Raw genomic sequence first — 26,641 nt, 5'->3', positions numbered from 1 at the left:
CTGCTGTACTGGGTGTCCGACAGGTCTCCAGTGAATTGGTGCTATTGCTGTGCCAAATTGAGTATTTTTCAGAATGGATGGACAGAAAGCAAAGGGTAAGGATTAAGAAGTGATGAGGTCACATGTGGAAACCACTATTCAGTGTGGGATACTTCATCAGAGAGAAAGTAATTAACTGCTTAAACTTAGTAATGAGGAGATGGTTTACAAGAAAAAGGTGAAGACATGAAGGAAGAAAAAAATTATATTAAAAAAATATCCCGCAGGAAAAATTTAGTAGGATTGAAGCTAGGAAGTTAAATTAAGAAAAAAAATGTGATCAAATCCCCAGAAGTGTTTTGTTCTTAGTCCAGTGCTAGGTGGTGGTGTCTGTGGCATGCGAATTCAATGAAGATGTTCCCCCTCCTCTCCTCTTTGTCCTCCTTATTGCCAGCATGGTAACTGTTTGCAATTTGAGATGATGTGAAAACAGCAGGATGCTGTGGGTGATGGGTCTGGGCTCTTGGTCTCACAGCATGAATGATGGTGGTTGTTCCCTAATCACAGCAAGGCCATGGAAGCATTAACTTGGTGTCCCAGAGTCTGAGCACAGCACTTGTGGGGAGCTGGTCTGTGTTCCACCTCCAGCACTGAGGCACTGCTGGTCTGGGGGCTGTGGTCTGGTGGCTCCACATCTGACCTCTGTTTCTCAGGCTTCAGGGAAGAGCACTGTTTGAGCTCAGGCCACCAGGTTTACACCTTTTGCCTGGTGTCCTCTCTCTTTCTGGGTCCCTTGTAATGGAATTTCTTCGTCCTCACCCTTTACTTTAGAGGACCTCCAATTTCTTCAAAGTATTTCTCTGCTGTTCTCAAAAATACTACCTTGAATCATGGAGTAGCCTTCTGGGCAAGTGACTGAATTTCAAAGAGCTGTTTTCCAGTCACTGCAATGCTGTGAGACTGCTGCCTTTGTTCACTTTCAAGCCTTGCAGCAGAACTGAGCTTGTTCCTTTCAGAGGCTGACATGATATATTATTTCGTATGTCATCTTATTGTCTGCTTAGAGTAGCTTACATTCGTCTGGCATTCTTCTCTGTAATTGCCTTTATTATTTGACCTCTTATGGCAGCTTAGCTCTTAACTCACCCTAAAATCCACAATAATTTTTGAAATATTTTGATTTGGTGGAAAAACTCAAGAGTGATTATCTTCTATATTGTATTTTAACCTCAGGAAATCCTGGCCTCCTGTTCCCCAGAATGAAGGACATGTAAGTACTGCAGCATCATTTGTATTTCCACAGTGATTTCCAGAGGAAATCTTAGCACATACTAAGTATTTTCCTCATTTTTTAAAATAAATTTCTCTTCTGAGTAAGTAGTTTAAATAAGCCTCTCAGTCTTCCATTTCTAACATTCTGTAAATGGTAAGATAAACTAAAAATGCACAAATGTTTCTGAATGAATGCAAGTGCTTGGAACTTCTTGGAAAAAAAGACTTTTTTTAATGTTATACCTTATGTCTAGGATATAGGTTTATGAAAATAATTATAATGCTATAGCCTTAAAAATTTTAAAGGATAAAAAGTGTGTTTTTCTATCCCTTCTTCAAGCCTGTATGATGAGAAATGAAGTTTTTGTGCACTATGATGTAAAGTAGTATTTATAGCTCTGCTATGTAAACATTGATTGGAGGCTTTTCACTTGCTTCATTGCTTTTTGGATATTTTTTGCAATGTACAGATCCAGTGGAGAGACTTGAACTTAAAAATAAGTGGGATATAACTTGGTCTGCTACCCAGGATTCTGCTTGCTGAATAGTTCTTTGAAATTGCCTACATCAAAGTTTCTGTAAGAAAAAAGTAGCACTAGGAGTTTGTGTCAGCAGAATTTCTCAGGTTCAGTATCCAGTATCTCCAGGCAGAGAATATTGATGCCAAAGTACAGTCTCAATTTTCTATATTTGACAGAAAAAATACATCTAACAAATAATATGCTCTGAGGGGGATCTGTTGTGTCTCTTTAGACCCCTGAAATGCAGTGTCACTGAAAGCAGTGTATCTTCAGAGTGCATTTTTCATGGAATGCACATTTTTTACGTGGTGCTCCTTAGTACAGTTAGTGGGCTGCTGCTGTGGTTTGCTGCCACCCACACTTGGCTATGCCCATCTATTTACATCTGTTATTCCTTTATAACTGATCACAGTCAAATCTAGGAATGATAGATTAATCCCATACCACAGAACTGAATGAGTAAACCCACCAAACTAAACAATAACAAAAAGTCCAGCACAGAATAATTTTAGAGCAAAACTCTCCATATGAAATAATATAGCTGGGACCACATGTAATGGAAACAAGAAACAGTAAAACCCAGAAAATGTAACTTATCCAGATCTTGACATTTATTTCTTTCCTATGTCCTTACGCATTTGAAGTGTGGAGATTTTGTACTTTCAAACATCTGGGTTTTAACCTTTTATTAAAATGTGGGTACTGAAGTTAGAATAAATAGACAAATAAATAAATCGTTATGAATCGGTGTGGTGATCTTTATGCCAGCTCTTCGGACTTACTTCAGGCTACTTTTCTGCTCACTACTGGTAACATGTTTAAATGTAGTATTGTACTGTAGGCTGATCTCTTCAGACAATAATCCTTCAATTGACAGGCAGTTTGGCACAAGATTTGGAGAAATGTGGTTTGACATTGTTTAGTCAAATCTCAGAAGTGCTAAAATATTTCCGTATTCTGTAGAACTTTGGTTTTTTATGAATTAATGTTTCCAGCCCTTGACAAAAGCCAGAAGTACTTTTTGAGTTTGCATGCTCAGAGAGGAACCATAGCACTCTAATCTCTATATCAATAACAGTGTGAGTCTTAACTGTCACAATACATTTGAATATCAGCATTTACTCTCTTACTGATGAATTTAACAGCAAGATTCACTTTAAAAATAAAATTATTGTGTCATGAACCATTGCCTTTGACAGGTGCTTGGATACTGGCTCTCTAGGATGCTTGCAGTCTCTTATAGTCTCTTACAGTCTCAGTCTCTTACATTGTTCACTTGTGGGGGAGAAAAATTGTCTAGTTCTCTTCAGAGCCAAATCTTCTGGCAGAAGGAGGAGACAAAATTTCTATACAGACACTGTCAGCTTCTGTCTTCCTCACTTAACTGGTGAAAAAATAGCTGTCTTTCACTCTTGTATGGTGATTTAGAACATTAATGGGATTTAAATGAGCCTACACAGGTGAAGGGCACAATAAAAATGTGCCTTCTCTAGTTTTGTGTAATTTACCTGAGAAATGTTCACTAGTTGTGACATCATTTTCACAAAACTTGTGTTTTCCTTTGCAGATGTATTTGTATGACTGTAATCTCAATTCAGCAAACCTAAAAAAACCCCATAAGATAGGACATTTCCTTCCTTCATGTAAATAGAAACACGTAGCTATAAAACCACATGATAAGCAAATAGCAGCTGAACATCATGTGTCGTCCTACTTTCCCTTGTGTGCATGGATGTGATACCAAAATTACATATGTTGGGATATTTCTATAACAAAAATCCATGAAGAAAAAGCTCTGTGGTACAGATGCCCAGACTTTCAAAAATATCATAAGACTCTTAATTTTTTTTAGTGCAACCAATATGCTCAAGAAAGAATTCAGTGTAATGAGAAGTCAGCGCTGTGTATTTTTTTCTCTGCCATTATTCACTTGCTTTTATACTAACTGTTCACTGAAGTGATTTCATTTTGCTCAGTCTTTGCTTTTCTTACACCATTCTGTCTGTTTCTTCATTTTGAACTGTTTCTTAAAAAAAATGCACTCATATTCAGTTGTCTCTTTGAGTTGAATATTGCTAATTCTGCCTGCTTTGGAGGTTTCTTTGAGTCCAAAGACTTGGAGTATAATTTAGGATTGGTACTTGATTTTGTTGGTGTTGAAACATTAACAGACAAAGTATTAGTCAACCTCAGTGTAAGGTTATTTAAAATATTAATTTGTACTTCTGATCTATTAATGATCGCTTCTCTTGTCCACTGAACAAATTTTCAAACCACCATTCTTGCACTTGCTCTGGTGACACCTTAGGCAGCAGTGTCAGAGGCCATGCTTGATATGCTTCCTCAGATCTCTCCTTAATGCTTAATTTTATCACAGCAGTTCTGAAAGGTAAGGGAGAGAAAGGGCTTAAATGATGTCCATGGTAAGATCATGGCTTGCCCTGTGCTTGCCATATGTTTCCATTCTCTTTTTTTATTCTTTTTTTGCTTACACAGCAGGCACTCTGAGAGCAGGCACAGTCTTTGTTCAGCGGTGGCACAGTGGTGTCTGTCCTTTCCTGGAGGCTGGTACAGGCTTTGTGACAATGCCATTAATGCTTGCTTGGGAAGTCTTGCACTGCTGGAGTGGCAGCTTTGAGTAAACCGTGGTTAAAATCCCAGAATGGTTCCTGTACTGTGACTAGCCCTTATAATCGTGCTTGTGTGCATGTTGGCAAGGAAGGGCAATCAGATGTCAGTGATGTGTTGGTTTTTTTGGTGTGTTTTTGGGGTTTTGGGGGGACTTTTTCGTTGTTTTTTTTTATGTCCATTGTTTAGTGATCAGTATAGTAAAGTGGTTTTTTGTAATGCTTTATGGGACTCAAGCCACTTTCCATTAATGAGCAATCTTAAATAGGAACCTTTCTTTTTCTGGGGAAAAACAACATGGTTGGACTATTTTTGCCTATTTGAAAAAGCTGTAAGCCAAAGCATGAGATGCTCATAGCAGGCATGTGTAATGCATAGGTCAAAAAGCCTTACGAAGTCTGTCTTCCTAGGTTACAGTGTTATCTTTTAGCTTTGTAGTTTGTAAATTATGCAGCCCTGAAAGAATATTTCTGTGGAAGCTGTTCCTAGTCAGGAAACTCACAGTTCCTGAAATTATCTCTTGGACTTTTTTTTTTTTTTTTTTTTTAAACTTTAGGTTTGCCCTCATATCCTGCTTCCTTTGACATGCTGAGTTGATTATTTAGATCTAATGGAGCCTTCTGAATAGTGTAAGATGTGATAACAGCATTGTTCCCAGGGTGAAATCTTTTATGAGCAGACCTTGGTTTTGAGTTTGTCACTTTCGTAGGGTTGCAGTACTAGACTGCCAGATCCATTGAGGGCCAAAAAGCTTACCCTGGGATCCTGGAATACATTTGGACCCAGCATAGCCTTACTGTTAAGTGCTGCTTTGGTTTCCCCCTGTTAAAAAAGGATAATTCTCTAACAGGGGAGAGTTTGAAGTAGTTGTCTTAGCATAGCAATAGTGTAAAATGTGATTTTACCTTCTGTCTTCCTTTTTAAGCAAAATCAGGCAGTTAGGTATCAACACCCCACTATACCCACGTGCCCTTCTGCACACTTTTTCTAGTAGCTCTTCAAATAGTGTCAGGATTCCAAATCTCATATTGCAAGATGGTGTTGTCAAGCTTTGCAAAATTTTTGGTTCATACCTGGTTTGAAGAGAAGGTTTCAGTGAAAACAAACCACCTGGAGAATTCTGGCTTGAAAATTTAATTTTTCTAGGTACACAAATGCAAATAAAACATCCTTGAAAATAAAAGAGCTGTTGAATAGGGCCTATATTTTTTTACCCTCAGATAATTTATAAATAGGTGGAAAGCTTTTGCTGAAAAAAAAATTTGTTATATGTGGATATAAACCAAACGTGGATTAAAAAATTGCAACCAGAAAGGAACTTTTCAGAAATAAAAATCTGATTGAGAATTTACAGAAGTGGAAAATCTTTCTCAAAAAGAAAAGATTTTTGCTTGAGTCTGTAATGCCTTGTTCTGTCAAACTCCCGAGTATGTGCTTGACTTGACATTCCAGATGAACTCCTCCAGTGCTAATATGCTGAAGGTACATATTTGTTTAATGGTTCAAGTCCTAGACAAAGGAAAACAAGATAAAAACTGAGCTCTCAGTGCGATTTCAGTTTTTGCTACAGCTAAAAGGGAAATGTCCTTGTTGTAGAGATACAGAAGAATGAATCAGGTTAGAATCAGGTCAAATACCACTGTACTGTTTGGGGAGAAAAGTATAGCTCCTTTGTGTAGGGTTAGTAGTGTGTCTTGGTGAGTTTTATGTGTTGGCTCCTCTTTGCCAAATTTGTCTTTTATTAGGTGCAGCTTTTAGTAGTCAGTGTGGTATTCTTCAATCCCTTTGCCTTCCTGGTTCTGTATTCCTACAAACTGAACATTTTTTAGATTAGTTACATTTTGTAACTATTTTTTTTTCTTGATGGTTTAGCAGACTGCTGGAAAATATCCTGAAGCATGCTTTTGACAGTCATCACACTGTGATGATAAAAATTAAGACCAGGTTGAAAGAAACAGTGACATACATACAAAAAAAGAAGTAGAAAATGTGTCAAATACTGGAAAGCTAATATTTTATGAAACAATTCAAACAACTTTGTCTTTAAACACAAAAATATAATCATTTCATTAAAAGGTTTTTATTTCAGACTGTTAAATAAGAATGAATTACTGAATCATAAGGTGTAACAGGGTTAATAAAATCAGGGAATACTGGGTCACTTCCCAAAAGGTTTTTTCTCTGTATGTCTTGTACTCATGTGGTTTTGATTTTGATTGTGTACTGTGCCAAATATGTCTTTTCATATGATTTTGAGTATCTGCAAATGCAATTTCTTTAGTTAAAATTAGAAGTGTGCTTTAGATCAAAGACAATGTTAGCGAAAAGAAACACAAAAGTAATTTTCATGACCTGGGGATGACCTCCTTGTTGCTTGAGTCTCTCAGTGAGGGATGCTCCTGCTTTTTATGAGATGTATGTATCCACATACAAACACAAAGGTACAGAAGTGCTTTTGTACAGTTAGAAAAGATTTTGCAGCCACACTACTCGGTACTGTTCCTCTGTTTGTTGTGTTACTGTTCTAGAATTAAGAGCTTGATAGATGTGTTTTGGATCAGGCACCACATCATCTTCCTGCTTGATTGGCATTATTATTTCCTAGGTTCCCTTATTTCTTCATTTAGAGAGGTATTCCTTTTCAAAGTGCCCCAAGTGCCTCAAGTGAGAATATTGCTGTAGGGCTTTCTCAGGAGGTGCTTTTTGGCTGTATTATGTTCTCGTTGGTGGGCTGGCTAGTTAGCTACTTCATGGGCTCTCTAGACATGAATAATGGCAGTATGTATGATAAAAGTAATTTCACAAATCTCAGAATATTTTGAATAAAGGTACAAAATGCATGAATCCAGCTTTTAAAATATGCCAGATTTTACTATACCTCTGTGGTATATTTTGCCAGCCTTCTGCACTGGCATGAAATTGAAATAAAATGCGATAAATCTGGAAGGTAGGGCATTTTTGCCCTCCTAGTTTCAGTGCTTTAATACTGGTCTGAATTTCAGAAGTGTGGCAAAATCCTGTTATTTTATTACACTTACCAAAGAAATATAAGTGACTACACAGGAATTGTGGTGAAAATACTAAGGCTGATGTCAGATACCACTGATAGAAGTAACAAAAGCCCTTGGACTTTTATTAGTGAAAAAAATCGTCCTTGGATAAAATGTACCTTTTCACTAACATGATGTTTCCTCTGCATAGTAAAAAGGGCTTGTCTGATGTACTGCTAGTAACATAAAAGAGAAAGGAAGTTTCAAGTGAGATGAAAGAGACCACAAAAGATGGATTTTCTGTAGCTGCTTTGTATTGCTCAGAGGAAACAGTAATTAGACAGTGCTAGGAATTACTCCTTGGTTACTGACCCTGCTGGTCATTGCCCTTTGATGTCCTTGGCATATTGGAGGCATAGTGGGCACAATGGCACAACATGACTATTATTTGTCCTTTTGTGAGGAACGTGCTTTGTTACTTTGAAGTAGCCTTTCTGAGTGCATTTAGAATAAACCCCAGGTATATTCATTTTGTACCAAATTTCACAGAGCTCTATTGCCATACATAGGGTTCATTATAAAATAGGTGGTTGCTCAGCTGCTGGTTGACTTTCTGCACTTACAGAGTGCTTTTCAAGGTCACAATTGCAATTTCTGTTGTTCTTGACTGAGACCATGTGCACAAGTCCTTTCTGTAAATGCAGGAATATCTTACTAGTCTTTGGAGGGAAAACCCAGTGGAAGCTCTGAGGAAAACTGAGAAAATAAAAAGCATTATGTTTGTTCCCTATATGAGGAAAAATACCTGGTTTTAGGATGCTGCAGTGTGTACTCTGAGCAGGCATAAAAGCTGTAACAGATGTTTTTGTTAACCATTTCTATCTTATGAAGACTGTTCTGTGTCTCAGCTATACAGCTGTACTGTGCATTGCAGTGTCAGGGTCAATGTCCATATGCGCTTTTTTTTTTTTGTCTGGAGCTCCCTTATTTAAAGGCAAAACGTGTCCTGAAAGCCTTCTGGATCCACTCACATCTGCAGTGGAGACAAAGGATTTGTCTGGTTCAGTCGTTTCCACCATTACTACTGAGTCATAAAGCTGTTGTATGATTCACTTCTTCCTCTTACGCATGAAGTTTGATTTTATTAGCCTCTGCACCAGTTTAGCTTCCTCTCCTTAAACCATTATACTATCTCACTAGGAGAAATAATTGCTTCTTTCCTTTTCTTTTTATTGTGTAAGATAATATGGGGGGCATTTTCTTAAGGGTATCTATATTTCAAACATACGTGAGTGTGAACAGACAGACCTTCTCCAAGCATACTGGTCTGCATTTCTACCTGACTGACTTAAATTATGAAGGTATGATACCAATTTCTATTTAAAATTTTTACATAACATTGAAAATTTCTGGAGCCAATATTGCAACGTTTGGATACGTAGTGTTGGTCTGCCAGTGTTGATCACTCTCTACCCATTTAACCTTTATTTTCTTCTGCTTTATATTGACATGATTTAACTGCTGCTCTCTGAAGCACAAGTATAATTGAGATTTACTGCTGGTTATCACATAGGCTTCATACCTTAGATGTAGAAATTTGAGAGAGCATCAGCTGCTAAAATCAGGCACTTTCCCATCAGGGTTTCACAGAGTTTGCCAGGTTCTTAAGGCTACAATGCAGATGTATTTTTTCTGGAAGCTCCCTTTCCCACAGCATTTAAAATGATAGAATTGTGTTAAAAATTATTTATATCAAAAGCATGATAATAAAATGATTTTTAAGACTAAAAGAAGCGACCTGGGTATCTATTGGTTTCTGAGAATATTGACATAAATCAGGTTGGTTGTGTTCTGGTGTAAATGGTATATATGTTGGTCATCACAAGTCAATTTTTCATTTTTTTTTCCACATAGGAGCAAATTAACAGCATAATTAACTTTTGCATTTTGCCTTTGTCCTTATGTCATTTTTATAAAAGGTCACTTTATAACACTTTCTGTAACTTCCATGGCCAGTAATCAAAGAAGGTAAGATCAGTAAATATTTGGGCTCATCTAAGCAAGGGAAGCCAGATAAATATGCCAGTGCAAAAGGAACTCTTATTCTGTAACATGCTGTCTACACGAGGTACTTGTTGCAAGGGTACATTTTTGAGAAAATTTTATCCCCTTCCCTCTGTTAGCAATGACCAATGCCCTTCAACATTATCTGCCTGAAACACAGATCTGTGGTCCACAGGTTTTTTCACACAGTGTCAGATTGTGACAAAATAGCAGTGAAATAAAAGAATGTTCCAGTTACCAATCAAGAAGGCACATTGAGTACCAGAGGCCTTGGTGGAGTAACAAGTGCCACTGTGATTCCTTGGAAAGGAAAGCCAAGAAACAAGTCTGGAGGCTTATCACTAGTTATTTCTCTTAAGCAGAGAAAATACATTTCCCAAGGACCCAGAACGTCCTTGTGACAGAAATTGCAGTACTTTTCAGTCAGAAATAGCTCTGCTCTATGGAGAGAGCAATGCAAGGAGTGTTGCTGGGTGAAGATGAACTCAGTGCTTCCCTTGTGTGTTCTGGTGCAGCCCAGGGCCCAAGGCAGTGCAGCCCTGAATGCTGCCCAAGCTTGCATTCCTCCTGGAAAATGGCCTTGCAGTGAGTTCTGGGGAATGATGCTACAGAGAAGGAGCCCTGGCCTGACTTTACTCCCTCAACTCTTTTCAGATTTGCTTTGTGCTCTGGGTACTGCTCGGAAAATCACAGTGTCCATCATTTCCCACTTGGAAGTTGCTGCTGCACAAGCCCATGGCTGCATTTCTGTGCTTTTGGCACCCGTATGGCAGGGGAATCATAGGATGGGTTGGGTTTGAAGGAACCTTAAAGATCATCTAGTTCCAGCTCCCCTGATATGGGCATAGATCCTCACACCAGACAGGTTGCTCAGAGCCCCATCCAGCCTGGCCTTGAACACTTCCAGGGATGGGGCATCCACTGCTTCTCTGGGCAGCCTGTTCAGTGCATCACCACCCTCACAGTTAGGAGGAATTTCTTTCAGTCTAAACCTACACAGCATTTAATTTGGCCTGTATAATTTACTGAAAAATAATTATTTATGTGTTTTCATTGACTTTACTTGTTTGTTTCCAGTAATTAGGGAGACCTTACTTTCATTTTTTCAATGATTTGTCCAGCATTCCTGCCCTGTTCTTTGACTTTAGAGCCTGAAATCACACTATAAATGTTGTGGGTTTTTTCTGATTTTTATTTCATGTCTTCATGAAATGAGGATGAGAAAAAGCAGAGCCCAAATGTGTCTCCTGCTGGCAGCAGGCGTTTGAACTAGTTTAGCTTTGAAATTCTCCATGTATTTGTTACATGCAAAAGGAATGAAATAGTTGAGCTCGGTCCTTTTGAAGTGCTCTGATAACTGGCAAGTACCTTCATAGCTGAAGTGAAAAAGCTGATTCTAGAGTTTGCTGAAGGGAGAGAGCTTGTTAAAGTGAACTTGATGAGGAGCCATCATGAATACATGTCTAAATTATGTATCAACTTTCTCATAACTGGGTTTATTTCAATGATAAATTTATAGATTAAAAATAGAAAAATCTTTGCTCTGTCTGCCAAACCAAAACTTGAGGGATACAGTGAGTGCTTTTGAAATGAAAATTCACTTGTTATAAATGGAAAATCCTCCTCTCCTACTGAGCGCAGTGGAAGATATGAATCTATTACATTCCAGAGCCAGCATCACAGCTGACAGAGAATTACTCATGACATCTTTGTAGTGCCAGTGTCGTTTACAAAGAATGCCAGGCTACATTTTGGTCTGTGTTTTTTCCTAGCAAAAACCAGTAGGCAAAAAAACTTGCTTTGTGCTCTGCCACAGACTGGTAAGGGTGGTTCACGGGTTGGTAAGGGTGAAAACCAATTTCGTGTTCTGTTTCTTAGGAACCTCATCTTCAGTGCTGAGCTAATGATACTTGCTTCTGTAACATTAAGGGATTCTGTAAATGCAAAGCCCTATTTAGTTTTCTTAGGGCAGGAGAAATGCAATCTGTTGTAAAACTAATTTGGTTACTCCAGATGTATATATAGAAAGTTATTTGTTGCTTCTAAAATTCTGATTATTTTTAAAATCTGTTTTGAACTTGAGAGACCTTTTTTAACACGTTTACACAAAATGAAGGCTTTGTGCATATCACATCTCAGTGTTTCTTATTAAGTTAAAAGTGTTTGATTAAATAAATAAACTTGTTTTGCTTTACAAGTGATTTGTTATGATTTGAAGAATCATCACCACCTGTATTGGATAGAACCATCAGTTTGTGTGCAGTAACACCAATCTAGTAGGCAAAAATTGTTGTATTCTGTGGTAAAGCAGGTGGGCTTTTCCCAAAACACTGGATGCAGTGCTACACTGTGCAACACTTCAGTGTAAGTGCAGCATATTGTGGAAAGATCACAGGGATGTGCCAGCAAAGAGCTGTAGGAGGGGACTGCAGGAGCTGAGCAGATGCTTTGCCCACTTTTTGTGGGAGGCTGTGCCAAGTCCTGTAGCTGCCGGGGTGAGAGTGGGCTGTTGGAAACCTGGAGAAAGCACTGAGTCATCCAGAACTTTTGTGGTGGAAATAGCTGTTGGGCGTGAGGTAATCTGTCTGGAGAATTTAATTTCCAATGCAAGGACACGTAAGATCCTAGTTTGAAGCCCAGCTCACAGGCTTTGTACTCGGTAGAATGGAGATTGCATCTTGGTTTGTACATGTCAAGGCCAGCAGAAACAGCTGCTGCTTGTGAGCTTTCACTCCAAGTTTAATGTGTTGTACAGAATTTATTGTTAACTTCGATTTTAAGCAGTAGTGTTCAAGTAATTATGAAAATTTCCAGAAAGAGCTTGAAACTGATTTTAAATCATAGCTGTTAGAAGTATATATATATTCTTTTTAAAGCAAGAGGTTGCCAAAAGATCCTTGATTTTCTTTTCATCTGATTTTCTTCCAGTGCATTATCCAGCAGTTAATGGCAAAAAAGGGAAATGCTAATACTAATATTTTTTTTCCAAAATCTATGGTGTTGACTGTTGATCTGTTTCTGCTTTCATGTAAGCCACCTGTGAAACTTCCAGTAATTTCTTGTTCAGCAAGGTTAGACCAATGCTATCATCTTAGTAAATGTCCTAAATTTACATAAGGCCTATCCAGTGATTTAGAAACATTGTGCCTCTGTCTTTCAACGCCATTTTCTCCACAAATTGTGGAGATCAACTTTTGTATTGAAATGCTGTTATGAGGCAAGTTCAAGGCATTTAGTTTACGGAGTATTAGAAATCTAAATTTTCTAATTTGTTCACTTTTCTATCTTGCATCTTCATTTATTCTTTTACTCTCTTTTTTTTTCATATTTGATGGAGAAACTAATTTTATAATCTTTGATATTCCATTTAGTTAATCTTCAGATAATTTTTTTCTCTTTGAAATGCGAATAAAAATTTGGAGTGTAAAAAAGTCTTCAATAACATTTAATGAGTTAATTTCTTACCAGTAAGGTTCTGAGGTTTTTTTCTGCCATTTATCTACAAGAGAAGTTTGCTGATTGCCATATTAAAAATGACAAGCAACTGTTAGTAATCAGAAACACTAAATTTGTTATTTCAGGAATATTGTTGGCTTTCCCATAAGAAATACAGGAAAGCAGGACTCAATTTTTAAGGATATTTGAGGCTGGTTTGCAAAAGAGTTCCTTAAGCACTTAAACTTCCCAGGACTTAATTGTTTTTCTCTCATATGGCTTTCAGTTCCACAGGTGAAATACTGTTAACTGTTTGACATTAGACCATGGCTAGTGGCATGATGTTGCCTTGACTTATAAGATATATAATTAGTAGGTGGTAAATTTTTTTCCCTATGTTTTAGAAAATTACTGTCTGTACTGTACAGATACAGCCTGACCTGAAAATGGCAGTGGTTAGTCACTCTTAATTGGATGACCTGTCTAGCATTAACGATGTGCAAGCTGTTCCTAGGAAGCTGTGTAAGACCTTTGAAGACAGTAACTGCAGAAGTGAATGGTGACATTCACAATGTTTGCCAGGCACCAGAAAAGCACGACATTTTAAAATACATTTTTCCTCAATCGTTTATCAGGTTGTAGTGAATGTACCGCACATAGTCTACCTAAGAGGGATGTAAAAGCCTTCTAAAAGCCATAATGATGTGATGGCTTAGATTTCACCAGAATTACTGAGATATTTATCAAATTGATTGCTGCATTTCATTTCTTACGTTAGCATTTGCTCATTCATTCCTTATCACAAACCTCTGTGTCTGAGCTGAAATTAGGTGTGTTTATAAATGCCCTACATTGTTTGCAAGACATACTTCTGCTACTGTGAATGACAGGCTATCGTTTGACAAGATATATCAGAAAATTAATAAAGTCCATTAAAGAAGAATTTTAAATACTCCGACAATGTAAATGTTCCTCTGTGTTTATTTTTTCTTAGAACCTGGGAATCCGTGAAAATAATACTTGTTTTTTCTGTGAGGGTCAAATAAATGAGAAAAGGCAGTTACTATTTCTTCAAGCTTCTTCTTTAAAGCCACTTCCAGTTCTGCAGTGGAAGAGAACTTTTTCTGCTGGTTTGAAGACACCTTTTAAAAGTTCCTCATCAAATTGATGTTTACAGAGTCTTTTAATTAAAAAAAAAAAATTAAAATTCTATGAGGCAATTGCAGTTACAGAACTTTACAAAAGGTGATTAAGGTCTGCGTTAAATGGCTCATGAAGGATTAATGGGAAGAGCAGCTCTTCCTCTAGCTAAGCAGGGTGCTGGCAACAGATGACCCAGAGGCTGTTTTGTCCATGGGCTGGGCTGTTTTCCAGAGAAGGCTGAAACTTGGAGAAATGGTGTGGCAGGACATATTCTGTGACTAGACCAGGGACACCATTAAATGCTAAGGTTGAGTGACCTGATTGCTGGCACCCTTGGCTTTTGAGGTATCTGTTAGCCCATGCAGTGAAGGAGCAGCTGCAGCAGCAGCTGCTGGTTCTTTCTGGTGCAGCAGTGGGTGTGGAATGCTGGCTGCACTGACTGATGAAATGAATGAGTTCCCCTAAGATTTTTGGATGCAGTATGACGTTCAGTACTTATATTGAGCAAAACCCCAGTATATCTTTGGTTGCTATGCCTAGAATTAAGAAAGTAGGGCTGAGAGCTGACAGAAGGGTGGACAGGTGTGGACCAGGCAGCCAGAGGATGGATAGGAGATGGGTCTCTTTGCTTCAGAGACAGGGATAAGAAAATGCCCAGGGGAGATAAAATATAAATACAGAATTTACATTTTGAAGCAGGGCTGTTATTCAGCTCTCTGTTATCCTTTTCTTTTTATTCTTTTTACGTTTTCTTTTAGATACTTTAACTAATCTTTAACTCCTGATTTGCTGGCAAATCTTAGGAGTTGTGCTGATACCTCAGTGCTAAGATGATTCTATGAATACTGGCTTCACATTTTGTGTTGAGTTGTGTAATTTATCTTTATCACTCCAGAAACTGTCATTGTTCCCTTTCACTGAAAATGACACCCTTGTTTGTGGTGTTGGGAAGTACTGTTCTCCTGACCAAGCCCTTTGTGACATGATAATTGTCACGACACGATAATACATTTGACCTAAGGAAAATGGGCCTGACCTCTTCAATCACTTTTCATAGGAAACATTTTCTATATTTCCAGTGACTCGTTCTCTCTTCCGGGCTTATTTGGGGTGGGTCATTACTACTGAAGACACCAAGCTGTACTCTTGGCTCACTGTGGACCATGTGTGACTGTTTCCATGAACCCTTCTAAACACTGTAATACCCTATGGGAAACATATGTTTCTCTTTAATCATTTGAACCAGGCCTGTAAAATTCAAGTGGGCGAGAAAGGTGGGGAATTAATGCAGGTCTGGGAATCAGAAGAAAATGTTTCTCCTTCAGGCTTCCTTAGGTATGTCCTGGGGAAAAGTACAGGTGCAAAATGCAGCTGTGTTCATATTTACAGGAGCAACAATTTTACCTGTTAGCTTGTGAAGCATTTTCCTTGTAAGTAACATGCCAGTGTACATGTGTGTGTGTTCTGAGCACGTGTGATGTGCAGTGCCTCGGATTTCATTGTATAGTATCCATCTGTTTTCATGGGATCCTGTTGATTGCATAGTCTGATTACTTCTGATGATTAAACCTCTTGCATTCCCTGATACCAGCAGATAGAAAGAAATGGTAAATAGGATCTCAGTGACAAAAGAGGAAATGTAGGGGTTTAGTCACAGTAATGGCATTCTGTCTGTCTGACAAAATGAAACTGTTTCACTCAAATTAGGAAAGTTTTAAACCTGTCTAGCAAAACATTTCAGGGATGAACCCATATTTATAAAACCAATTTAGCTGGAAGGAAAGGAAGCTGTGGTATTAATAGCACTGTGTGTGCTAGCATCTTATCACTGGATTAAGGTTAACAAGCACAGACTGAAGGGTCCTAAGTAGATATGCCTGCATGCTTGATTAGCAATTACTTAGGTCTTGTTCGTGTAGCATTTTTCCTGGCTTGAATTTGCCCCTTTAATAGTGTTAAAGGCTATGACGAAGTGTGGTCGGAGACTATCCTGAGCCTATAATTAACTGAATGTTTGACTAAAGCAGTTACAACAGACCCGCATTTTAAAATGAAAAGCATAAGGGAAAAGGAGCTTCAGCCTAGAAAATAGCATATTCCTCATTTTAGGTCCAGGACATCCCTCTTGATCTTGTTCAGTTATTTACATGTACACTAAAATTTCTCTCTAATGAGGGCCCAAAATGTAGTCTTCTAAAAGCTAAATCCTGCACTGCTCCGTAAGGCATATGTTGTGTGGTTTTAATGTCCATGGTCATGAGAATGAGACTGTTTAGTAGTTGGGAATATTGTGTGACTTTTTTATTCAGAGAATATGTATTGAATATATGTTACACATTTAATATATGTATTGTATGGCTATGTAATATGTATAAAATTTACATTAAATATACACATAAACATTCAGTATAGATTATATATGTGGAATATTTAAGAATATATTTGATTCTGTTTATTAGAATGTTAAATGGAAATTATTCATTTTATGAGCTAGCTTGTTGCACTTGGTTCATAAAGTCTTAGCTGAATATCCAAAACACCTGCTGAGTAAAATTTTTCAGATCACTGTGATCAACAGCTGTTCACTGGCATTGCTTTCATGAAAGAATTGCATTTTAATGCATGTGTAGTAGAATAAGGTTAACCTGATCTTGAAGAGAACAGTTAAGAAGCTCTGTTAATGTCAGTTTATGTATTTTAAACTTTGTAATCAAACACACTTTTGTAGTATTGATGCATCAACTGCATTAGATCTCAACAGCAGTAATGTTAATGTCGGTGCTTAGCATTATTTTGGCACACTGTGTTGACTTCTTTTCTTCTTGCTCTGCCTTTAGCCAACAGCTGAATATTAATTAGCATTTGTTAAGCCAGAGTTTAGAAAAAGCTCTAAATCCCTTTTCCTAAAGGAGGTTTGAAACTTGCTGGGAATACCATGCCCAGCTGTAGTAATAGTCATACGCACATCTCAGGTGTGCAGTGTGATCCAGTCCATGGATGATTTTATATGTTGTTCTAAGATGTGTTCTTCCTTTTTCTTGCAGGAGAGCCAGAATTTAAATATGTTGGGAATATGCACGGGAATGAAGCTGTTGGAAGGGAGTTACTCATCTTCTTGGCACAGTACTTGTGTAATGAATACCAGAAAGGAAATGATACTATTATCAACTTGATCCATAGCACACGTATCCATATCATGCCATCTTTGAACCCAGATGGCTTTGAGAAGGCAGCATCCCAGGTTTGTAAGGCTGTGTGCATAAGAATAGCTATCAATATCTGTCAGCTTTATCATAATGGCTCTTGGACTAACAGTTTTACAGATATCCATGGACTCCTGGTGGCAATTGTTCCATGGAACAACAAAACCAAAGTATTTCCTAATAGTAGAGTAGGCTTGTTATGTTTAACAAGGAGGATTTTATGCTTGATTTTTCAACAAGTAGCCTTCTCTCTTGTGATTTTAAAATATAATTATGTTCATGTTTCATGCATATTCTTTCTTCTAAGTTCACTGACTGAAATGCTTCTTAAATATGTAGCTTCCTAAACTAGTAATAAATGATGCTTCAAAAATGCTAGAAAAGGGAAAGTTTGTTTTCTTTAAGGATATTCCCATGCAAATACACTTAAAAAATTATTCACGTTCACCAGAGCTTGGTCCCAAAACAACAAATGTTATGAGCCATATTTTTAATATGAATAACTTTGATTCTTAATTTCATGCATGAGGTACTTTAATTAAGGTATTAGTCAAGAAAACTTAGTATGCATTCTAGGGTGATGACTCAGTCAAGAAACATATAATGTGTTAATGCATAATTAGCAAATGGAAGTGAAGTAGTGACCCTGTTATACAGATTCTGGTGTGTATTTTGCTATAAACAAAAAAAAAGAATTTCCTTGCTTACAAGGTATATTTATTTTTTAAATAATATTGAAATGTTGAAAGTTCTCATGTGGGTATTTAAGATTAAATAAGTCAGACCTTATTAAGATCTGTATTAAACTGATTCTCATAAAGCATTTTAAAATATGCACAGGCTCTTTATATTCTGTCACACATCTCCCTCTCGTGGCAGTGAAGCAGAAGCTGTCCTGAGATTGGTGTGGCATTTTACTACTTTGAAATCTCTCTCTGCAGAGGTTCTGTAATATTATTTGAAACCCTTGCTCCGTAGCCGAAGTACACCTGATTTTATACGTCTGCCTTAAAATTTAAATATGATTTATAATAAGATTCTATTTAGTAATGCTGTTCTAATTAAGAATATATTGATCCTGTACACAGAGTGTGACAGTAGATTCAAATACCCCAAGATTAAAACCAATAACCAAACTTAACCTACTTTAAAGAGTACTGAAATCTTACACAGAGAAACCAGGGAAACTATGCATTCTGAAGGCATTTCCTTAATGAAATCTAAAACTTTAGAGAATCAGTTTAAAGAAATAATTTTGCAAAAATTCTCATTGCTATCATTTCAGTTTACAAGGCTGACAGACACAATGAAAGTTTCAAGTAAAGATTAAGGTCCTTCTTTACCCTGAAGCTATTTAGAGGAACTTGAAATGAGTGCAAGCATTCCTTGTGGCTTCCAGATAAATCTGCAGGTGCTGTGACTCTCGCTGTAGTGAGATCTGTAATTCACAGTCAGGGCATGTGAGGCAACGGTGAAAAGCCAAGTCTTGGGGGAAGACACCACTGGCACTGAAAAATCTGCTACTGCTGCTAATTTTCCTCATCCTTAGTCCAAGTGTGCCATTTGAGAATAAGCCTGTCCTGCAAGAACGTCAGTGAAATAGAGGTTGATTTTGTCCCCACAGAGCTCTAGGAAGGAATAGGGGTGATTGACTCAGTTCTTGGTTTCTCAGGAGTTTTTTCTCCCACATGATCCCTTCTTATTCTCAAGCACATGGGAAGTAAATATACTCATATAAAGTTTGATATGTAATCTCCTGAATCTACTCATCTCCCTTCTCTTTGTGTTCCCTTTCCTCATTTAGCCTGGTGAACTTAAAGACTGGTTTGTTGGTCGAAGCAATGCCCAAGGAATAGATCTGAACCGAAATTTTCCTGATCTTGACAGAATAGTTTACATTAATGAGAAAGAAGGTGGCCCAAACAACCATCTTCTGAAGAACATGAAAAAGGCTGTGGACCAGAATCCCAAGGTAAGTAGGGGTTGAATGTCAGGTCACTGACATGTCCATCTCTGCCCTTTAATGTAAGTAAACAGTAGTGACCCCTAAGAGCTGTGTGTATGGTCTTTTCTGTTCACATTGCTCTGAATGTTTTGTTCATTTTGTTAACTTTATCCATCTGATGCTTCTTGATTTTTTTTCCCCAAAATGGATTGCTGTAGTAAACCCTTTTGATCCATCTTAATCTTTACACAATTCCTTTGTTGAAAGATATTTTGTATTTTTTTTGTATAGCCTTCTCTCTTGATTTTAAGCTGGTTTTCCAAATATTCTGCATTTTTACCATTGCCAGAAATTCCCTTGTGCATTGTGCTTAATTATATTGCTAGCTAGATAGCTATCCTCCCATACAACACATGCATTTTTGTTAAGTTTAAGCCTTTAATATGCAGCTGTATATCAGGAGGGATTTTTATCTTCTTGTGTTTACCCCCAGAGGAAGTTCTAGAAAATTGAGTGTTGTGACTGCAGTCCCATAGGACTGTGGCCTTAATAGCTGTGTTCTGTCCTCAAATTCAAAATATTAATAAAGTAATTTTACTTTCCATGCAGAGAAAAGACTGCACCAACATTTATTTTTAATTATTTTATTTCCCTATATTTAAAATTGTGTAGGCTGTTTTTATCCATTATGGGAAGAAGTAAAAGATTGCTTTTTGTGTAGTCTTAGTCTGAGATAGGTGACACCAGTTTTGGACTTACATTAATCCACTTATATATAATATAATTATAAATCTAATGTAAGGACTTACTTAATTTTCTCTGAAGCCAGAATAAAATTGCTGTTCACTTAAATGTCTTGCACAGTGTATGTGGTAATGATTAAGCCCACTGTATTTAATTGAATGTTTCTGCATTGGATTATCAGTTTGTAACTCTGATAATGCTATTTTGCTGTAGCTTGCTCCTGAAACAAAAGGTGTCATTCACTGGATTATGGATATTCCCTTTGTGCTCTCTGCCAATCTGCATGGAGGAGACCTTGTTGCAAATTATCCTTATGATGAGACTCGGAGTGGTATGTAAATAGAAGTTAACATGAAATAGTAGGAGATAAAATTTCATTCTATACTTATTTCACTGCTAGCTAAGATCCATTTTATAAACCTTTCAAACAAAACCATAAAACACTGCAAAACCATATAAAAATTGAAAAATATATAAACATTTTTTATAGTCATTGCATTGTAATGACTTATTTTATCGTGCTAATCCCATGTTTAAAGCTAGTCATTGTATGACCATATTTTCTGGTTTTGAAGATGACGGTTTGTTTCAGTAGATTTACATGGCAAAAATGATGTAATACTTGAGGGAATCATAGTGCCTCAGATATAATAATCAAGGCAACTTAGCTCTTAAATCAGTTGGGGCTGTTTGTACCCTGTTAAATGAAGTGAGAAAGATGTGTCTAGGTTAAGGTTTCTTGCACCCATAAAAAATGAATTTCTGAAAACAGTAGTGTGCTAACAGAAACAACTATCACTCCTGCCATTTTCAGTATTGGTCCCTTATAAAAGGGATCACATTGTGGCATAGGTGTTATCATAAAGTATTCAGCAATATTCGTTTTTTTCTGCTACTGTGGGCTGAACACATGACTGAAGTTTCATGAAATTATATTGTTTGTGATTTTCTTCTTTCAGTTGACTCTATCACAGTTTAATTGAAAATCCTTCTAATATCTGCCTGTAATACTCTTTAGGGAGACATCTGTGTTTTTGAACTGTGTGTTCTTCTAAAAAAATATCTAAAGCCTAGAATATATTAGGTTTTTTGGTTCACTTTTAAAGTAGTATTTTCATAAATATTGAGACTGTTGTGACTAGCCACTTTAATGATAGGGCAACAGTTGTTGAAGTAATGGGGAAAGCTAACGTTAAAAAGATGATGCTATAGTAACTTGTGATGCTGTAGGACGTTTACCTGTGTTCATAGTATTTTCAGGCACAGTTCTGCTATGCAGTGCTGGTGATCTAAGCTGTGAGCCTAGTCACTATGACTGCCCTTTTAATAATCCTTGTTCATGGAACTTTTTTCCTCCCTAGGCAGTGCTCATGAGTACAGCTCCTGCCCTGATGATGCTATTTTTCAAAGCCTGGCTCGCAGTTATTCTTCTTTCAACCCTGCTATGTCTGACCCAAACAGACCACCGTGTCGTAAAAATGATGATGACAGCAGCTTTGTGGATGGAACAACTAATGGTGGTGCATGGTACAGTGTCCCAGGAGGTGAGCCCATCCCATGGGATTCCATGTCACTGGCTGTTCTGAGCTTCAGTTATGTCATCCACAGCTTTTGGTCTGGTTAAGGCTAAATTAAAGGCTGATCACTCACCACAGTTCATCTATAAAATCTGATAAGCTCACTGTGATAACGATTAAAATACTCCTTTTTATTGCTTTTTCTACAGTGTTTCTTCAGGCTCCAGGTCATTTCAAATTTAATAGTTCTACAGTGGGCAAGGGATACACTCTGCTATCATGAAATATTAAGGGAGTTTTTTTTGGGGGAAGGGGTTAAGAAAAGAGTGAAAAATCCCCTGACGAACCCTCATTAGAGCAGACTGCTGATGGTTCATTTGAACCTCAATAACGAAGGCATCCAAGCTGAAGGAAGTGGAGAAGCCTGGTTGCTTGATACAAGTCTTGGGATATCTAAATCTTAGAGTGTTCTGCCTCTGCTAAACTTGGAATGAAAACTGAGCTGAAGATTTCTAAGCCAGCTTGTGTTGGAGTGATTTGCCTGTGCTTTGTTTTTGTTGATTTATGCTGAATAACTTTGAACACACATAACTGTTTTATTCTTTGCTTTTCTCTTGCTACTCAATTACAGTCATTGAAGGAATTTTAAATTTTTACCTGAAGTGAGTAAGAATCTCTCAAAGCATTAGACATCCCAAGTGGTAGCCTAACTCTGCTTCTCTTACAGTAAAGGTGGTACTAAAAGAAAAAATATTTAAACTCCTGTGAAGAAATTAGAATAATGACTATAGTTGTTGGTAGTGCTCACACACCAGTGATCACCAGGGGCTGAGTGTGAAGTAAAATATTGAAATTTCTGAGAGTAACTAAAACCCCAAAATATCTCTTTTTGTGAGGCTTTTCATGCTTTGAATTGGAGCCATTAAAACACCCTTGAAAACTGAAGTTTGCAAAAGCTGAAAAAATTAATATAAACAAAAGATTGAAAGGTTTAATAGTTAAAATTTGTTTCAATTCACTTAAAGCTTATCTTAATGAAATACTAAAAAATAGTTTAAAAATGTGGATATATTTAACTTCAGCTTATTTTTCCATAAGAAAATGTTATGAAAAGCAATTTTTCCATTGTTTTGATGAAATGCTTTGATTCTGATTAAACTGCATATGGCAAAGTCACATTTTTCCATTGGAAAAAGTTTTTGGAAAGTTTGATTTCCTCTTTTTGGATCTTATTTCAAGTCAGACTGCTAATTCCCCAAGTGAGACCTTTCTTTTTCTCATATTTGTACAGACGTTAATAGGCAGGAATCCTCGTGCTAAACAGGATCTGTCATCCTAATATGGTGTAGCTAATAAAAATAGAGAGACAACAATGTACTTTGGACCTTACGGATTGAATCTATTATTGGTTTGGGGGTTTTTTTCAAATGTAGAAATCAACTGGCAAGCTGTGACTTTTGAACAAGCCCTCCGTGGTAGTGTTTGCTGACTTAAAAAAAGCAAATAGAATTCAGTGAAAACAGTTCTGCTCTTTCTGTGTCTAGTGCTAAGGAAAATAACTAAACACTGCTCAGTTCAGGTGAAAATTTTCTGGGAAGTTTTAATCTGAAAAGCTCCATCTAAAAACCAAAATGTGGCAATTAAGTTATTGATGGTATCAGAGATCTTTTGCTGTCCCTCTGGTAATGAACTTAAAGGTAGCATCAGCATAAGCTGTTGAAAAGCCATTTATGTTTCTTTAGGGAAAGTACACTGTACACATCCTTACCAGAGTGAGGAATATATCAAAAGAAACTCTGAAGGCCTTGTCTCCAATTTTATCTGCTCCTGTTGGAGCTAAGGTGGTACTTCTCTACCTTTGCATGCTTGGGTTCCTTTGTGCTTCTGTCCCTCACTTTCCCCTTTTCCTTTCCTTTCTCATTCTGCTACTAAATATTCCTTTCTGCTCTGAACATAGCTCCAGTATCCACTCCTACCCATTTTCTGCCTCTGTTCCTGGTCATCTCCTAGGTTCTGCCTTTGACAGTACCTTATCAGACCAAGAGCTCTGACCTAGAAAAGGATGATTTTTCATTCTAATGAATTATTATAGGTGCTGTTGCCCTACAGAGCTTATTATGGTGCCCCTAGTTGTGCAACATCCATTCTTTGCCCATGTAATTGATCCTCAGGGACCTGTACATTCTGTAAAAGACAGGTGGGCCAGCAGCAATCTTCACTGTTCTTCAGTCTGCAGGGGCAGTGTATGGATGGCTCTCCTGACTCTGGATTGCTTTTCATGTCTTTCTGAATATCTGGATTGTTTCAGTAGGAAGGCTGAACGTCTGTGGCAGACACATCTGCTGACAGCCCTTGGGTCTAGCTGGAAGTAAGGAGGAACCCTCCATTGCATTCATGTTCTGTCCTTCCCTTTTGTCTGACCTCAGGATTTCCTCATCAACCTCATGCAAGGTGGCAATTTCCCTTTCTGGCTTTCTGGGTGGAGAGAGTGGATGGTGTGGAGGAATATTTGACTCTTTCTTCTCTCTCTTAATTATACTTTCTGTGAGGTTTTTCTCAGCATTTCTGTTTGGTAGTTACTTCCTTCTGTAGAGCAGGGGTATAGAGAAAAGTTTCCCCCCAAGAGCACCTTTGTGCTAAGTCTGAGGCCATGATGCTGTTACACTTGTAGTAGTTGTCATCTGTAATTAGTTGATCTGTGTAGGTTTTTCAGAGACAGCAAGCAAAGGCAAAGAGGTCATTCTTCTGTGTTCCAGAATGGCTCTTCTAGCCATCAGACTCTGGGGAAAAACAAGTTTGTACATAAAAACCATGTTGTTTTTAATGGAGGCCTTCTCTCTATCAATATGTAATTAATGATTTCACTCATGCACAAGAAAGCCAAACTAAATTTGCACAAACAGCTGTAATTTTGGCATTTGCTTAGCTGTTGACTGTGTAACTTTTCAACATTCTTAATGACTTTTTAATGTATCTTTTGTGTGGAGTACCTATCTGGAACCATAAATGAGAAGAACAGATAGTAATCAATTACTACGTAGCCACATGCCTGTTCTGCTTTTTCTGTCATTACAGAGTCACCTGAGTCTAATCAGATTCATGCCATTACAAAAATAGCTTTTCAAATCAGCTTACATTGCTGTACTATTAAGCTATTGTTTAAGTGTCCTTTTTAAATTTTCAGATGCTCTCAAATCACCCTTAGCCCCCAACTAATTCCTAACTTGGATTACCAGTTTTGGAAGCAGTGTTAGGTTTTTTTAGGATTTCACTCAACAGTAATGTAGGAGGCATTAATGTTCTCCCCATTCAAGTATGTCCTGTCCCGATAAAGGTTACTGTCTTTTCTGTGTGTAGAAACTGAATTAACTTATTGCTGTAGCTTGCAGTTCAAAGTCATAAGTAATTCAGATGCCTGAATGCCAGGGGCACACACTGCATTCCACTTTATTTATGAAGTTTAGTGTTCCTTTATTAAAACCTGAAGAAGTTGTTGTTTTTTTTCCCCATATTCTAACCTTACTTTTGTAAGCACTGATACTATAGTCCCTCAGTCACTGGAGCAGTGCAACAGAGACGTTTTTGTGTTCTCAGTTTCAAAGTCCTCCTCATGGTCAGCAATAAAAGGCATTCATTGCTGAATCTCAGTTATATCTGAGGTATCTAAGCCTTTCTGATCTTCAGAGGGCAGTTCCTGTGAAAGTGTGAGAAAGTTAGTGCTACACTTTGTCACAGTGAGAGGCTTTGGGAGCGTGGTGATGTGCATGCATGTGATACGTGCCATGGATAGGGCACTTCGAGGGCTTGACCAGGGGCACCAAAGGATTGCTGCAGTATTGAATAAATCTACAGAAATGTTTTGCTTTCCTGTGTTTGCACCTAAGCACCGTAGTGAACAGGGAGATAGAGCACAGCCCAATGTGCTCCAGATTACATATGTGCTGGACCATAGTTAGACCTTTGTCAGCTTCACCCCATTCTCTGTCCCAAGATTCAGATCATCTCCTGCAGTTCAATAATGCAAAAGATGAATTTTTTCAGGAGCAACACACAAACCTTGGACAAGGCAGGGCCTTCGGAAACAAACTATAGGATATGGATATTGTGCAGAAAGCTGGAAAATATATTGCTTCTTTATTCTGTTCTTGAGTAACTAGGGCATCCCTGAGGAATATTTTGGGAGGAAAGAAATTTTCTGAGAATTGGAACAGTAATGGTCAAGAACTACTGTCACCACAGTAAAATTACATTGTGCCCTTCTGCTCCCTGTTCTCCTCTTCATGCATTCCTTCTTTCTTTTAGAAGAAGTACAAAAATCAACAAAAGCAGCATTATCTTGTGTCCAGAATGGATGCATTATAGCCAGCACTGCTGTCAGGATTTTACTCATGACTCCACTGCTCTCTTGCTGTGTATTGCTGAATGGTCCATCTAAGAGTTCTGCCTGCTGGAACATCAGAATCATCCCTCCCAGAAGCCTTGGCCTTCTGTGTAATTTTTCTAAAAAAAATGGTTTAGAAATAAAAAGGTTCTTTAGCAATCAGAAAAATCCCTGTGCCTGTCAGTAGTTGGGAGTCTTGTTGCCTGGTTGGCAGAAAAGAACCTCTTCACCCTAACGTGTTGGCAAAATCCCACCTGTCTCAGTCTGCTGTCCTTGGGGATCTCTTTGGGATGTGACATCAGCTCTCTGGGCAGTTAGGGACCAGTGAACAACACTGGTGCTTAGTAAAGAGACTCAGGTCTCATATGTAGCTTGCATAGGGGAACACAGGGCTGAGTGAATTAGCTGTCCTAGAAACATTTCTAAATCCCTCAGTGACCTCCATATGGGTTCTCCACAGGCTTGATAGCCACTTTATTTTCAGGCCTCCATTTGAGAATCCACTGACTCTGCTAGCTAGACAGACTGGGAAAGTGAGGGATAGTCCTACATCAGCTTCTACAAAGCATATATTTATAACACTCCTGGGGATGGCCACTGTCCCTTCCCAGTTGGTTGATCCAGTTACAAAACTGGAAGCCTCCTTGGATTTTGACTGAGCAATTCAAGCAAATATCCAGCATACCCATATACTAAGAGGAGGGGCTCAGAAAACTAAAAGAATGCATATTCTTCATCAAGTTTTTATTCCTAGTGATGATGCCACTGTGCTACTTACGTTTTAAAACTTCAGTTATTAAAGTTGTCTTTATAGTGATG

The 26,641-nt window shown here is 37.8% G+C and overlaps 1 protein-coding gene across 1 annotated transcript in view; it reads left to right on the top strand.

Annotated features, from left to right (window-relative positions):
- Positions 1-26,641, top strand: part of CPE (carboxypeptidase E) — a 55,718-nt gene that overhangs the window by 19,767 nt on the left and 9,310 nt on the right. Inside the window, exons 2-5 of the mRNA XM_014878556.2 lie at positions 17,077-17,273; positions 19,040-19,207; positions 20,138-20,255; positions 21,286-21,468. Of these exons, the coding sequence (XP_014734042.1) occupies positions 17,077-17,273; positions 19,040-19,207; positions 20,138-20,255; positions 21,286-21,468 (666 nt within the window). The remainder of the gene's footprint in view (positions 1-17,076; positions 17,274-19,039; positions 19,208-20,137; positions 20,256-21,285; positions 21,469-26,641) is intronic.

The sequence above is a fragment of the Sturnus vulgaris genome, chromosome 4 (genome assembly GCF_052056855.1).
Source record: "Sturnus vulgaris isolate bStuVul1 chromosome 4, bStuVul1.hap1, whole genome shotgun sequence".
NCBI lineage: Eukaryota > Metazoa > Chordata > Aves > Passeriformes > Sturnidae > Sturnus > Sturnus vulgaris.
The sequence above is the reverse complement of the archived record's forward strand: the minus strand, read 5'-3'. Positions and strand labels throughout refer to the sequence as shown.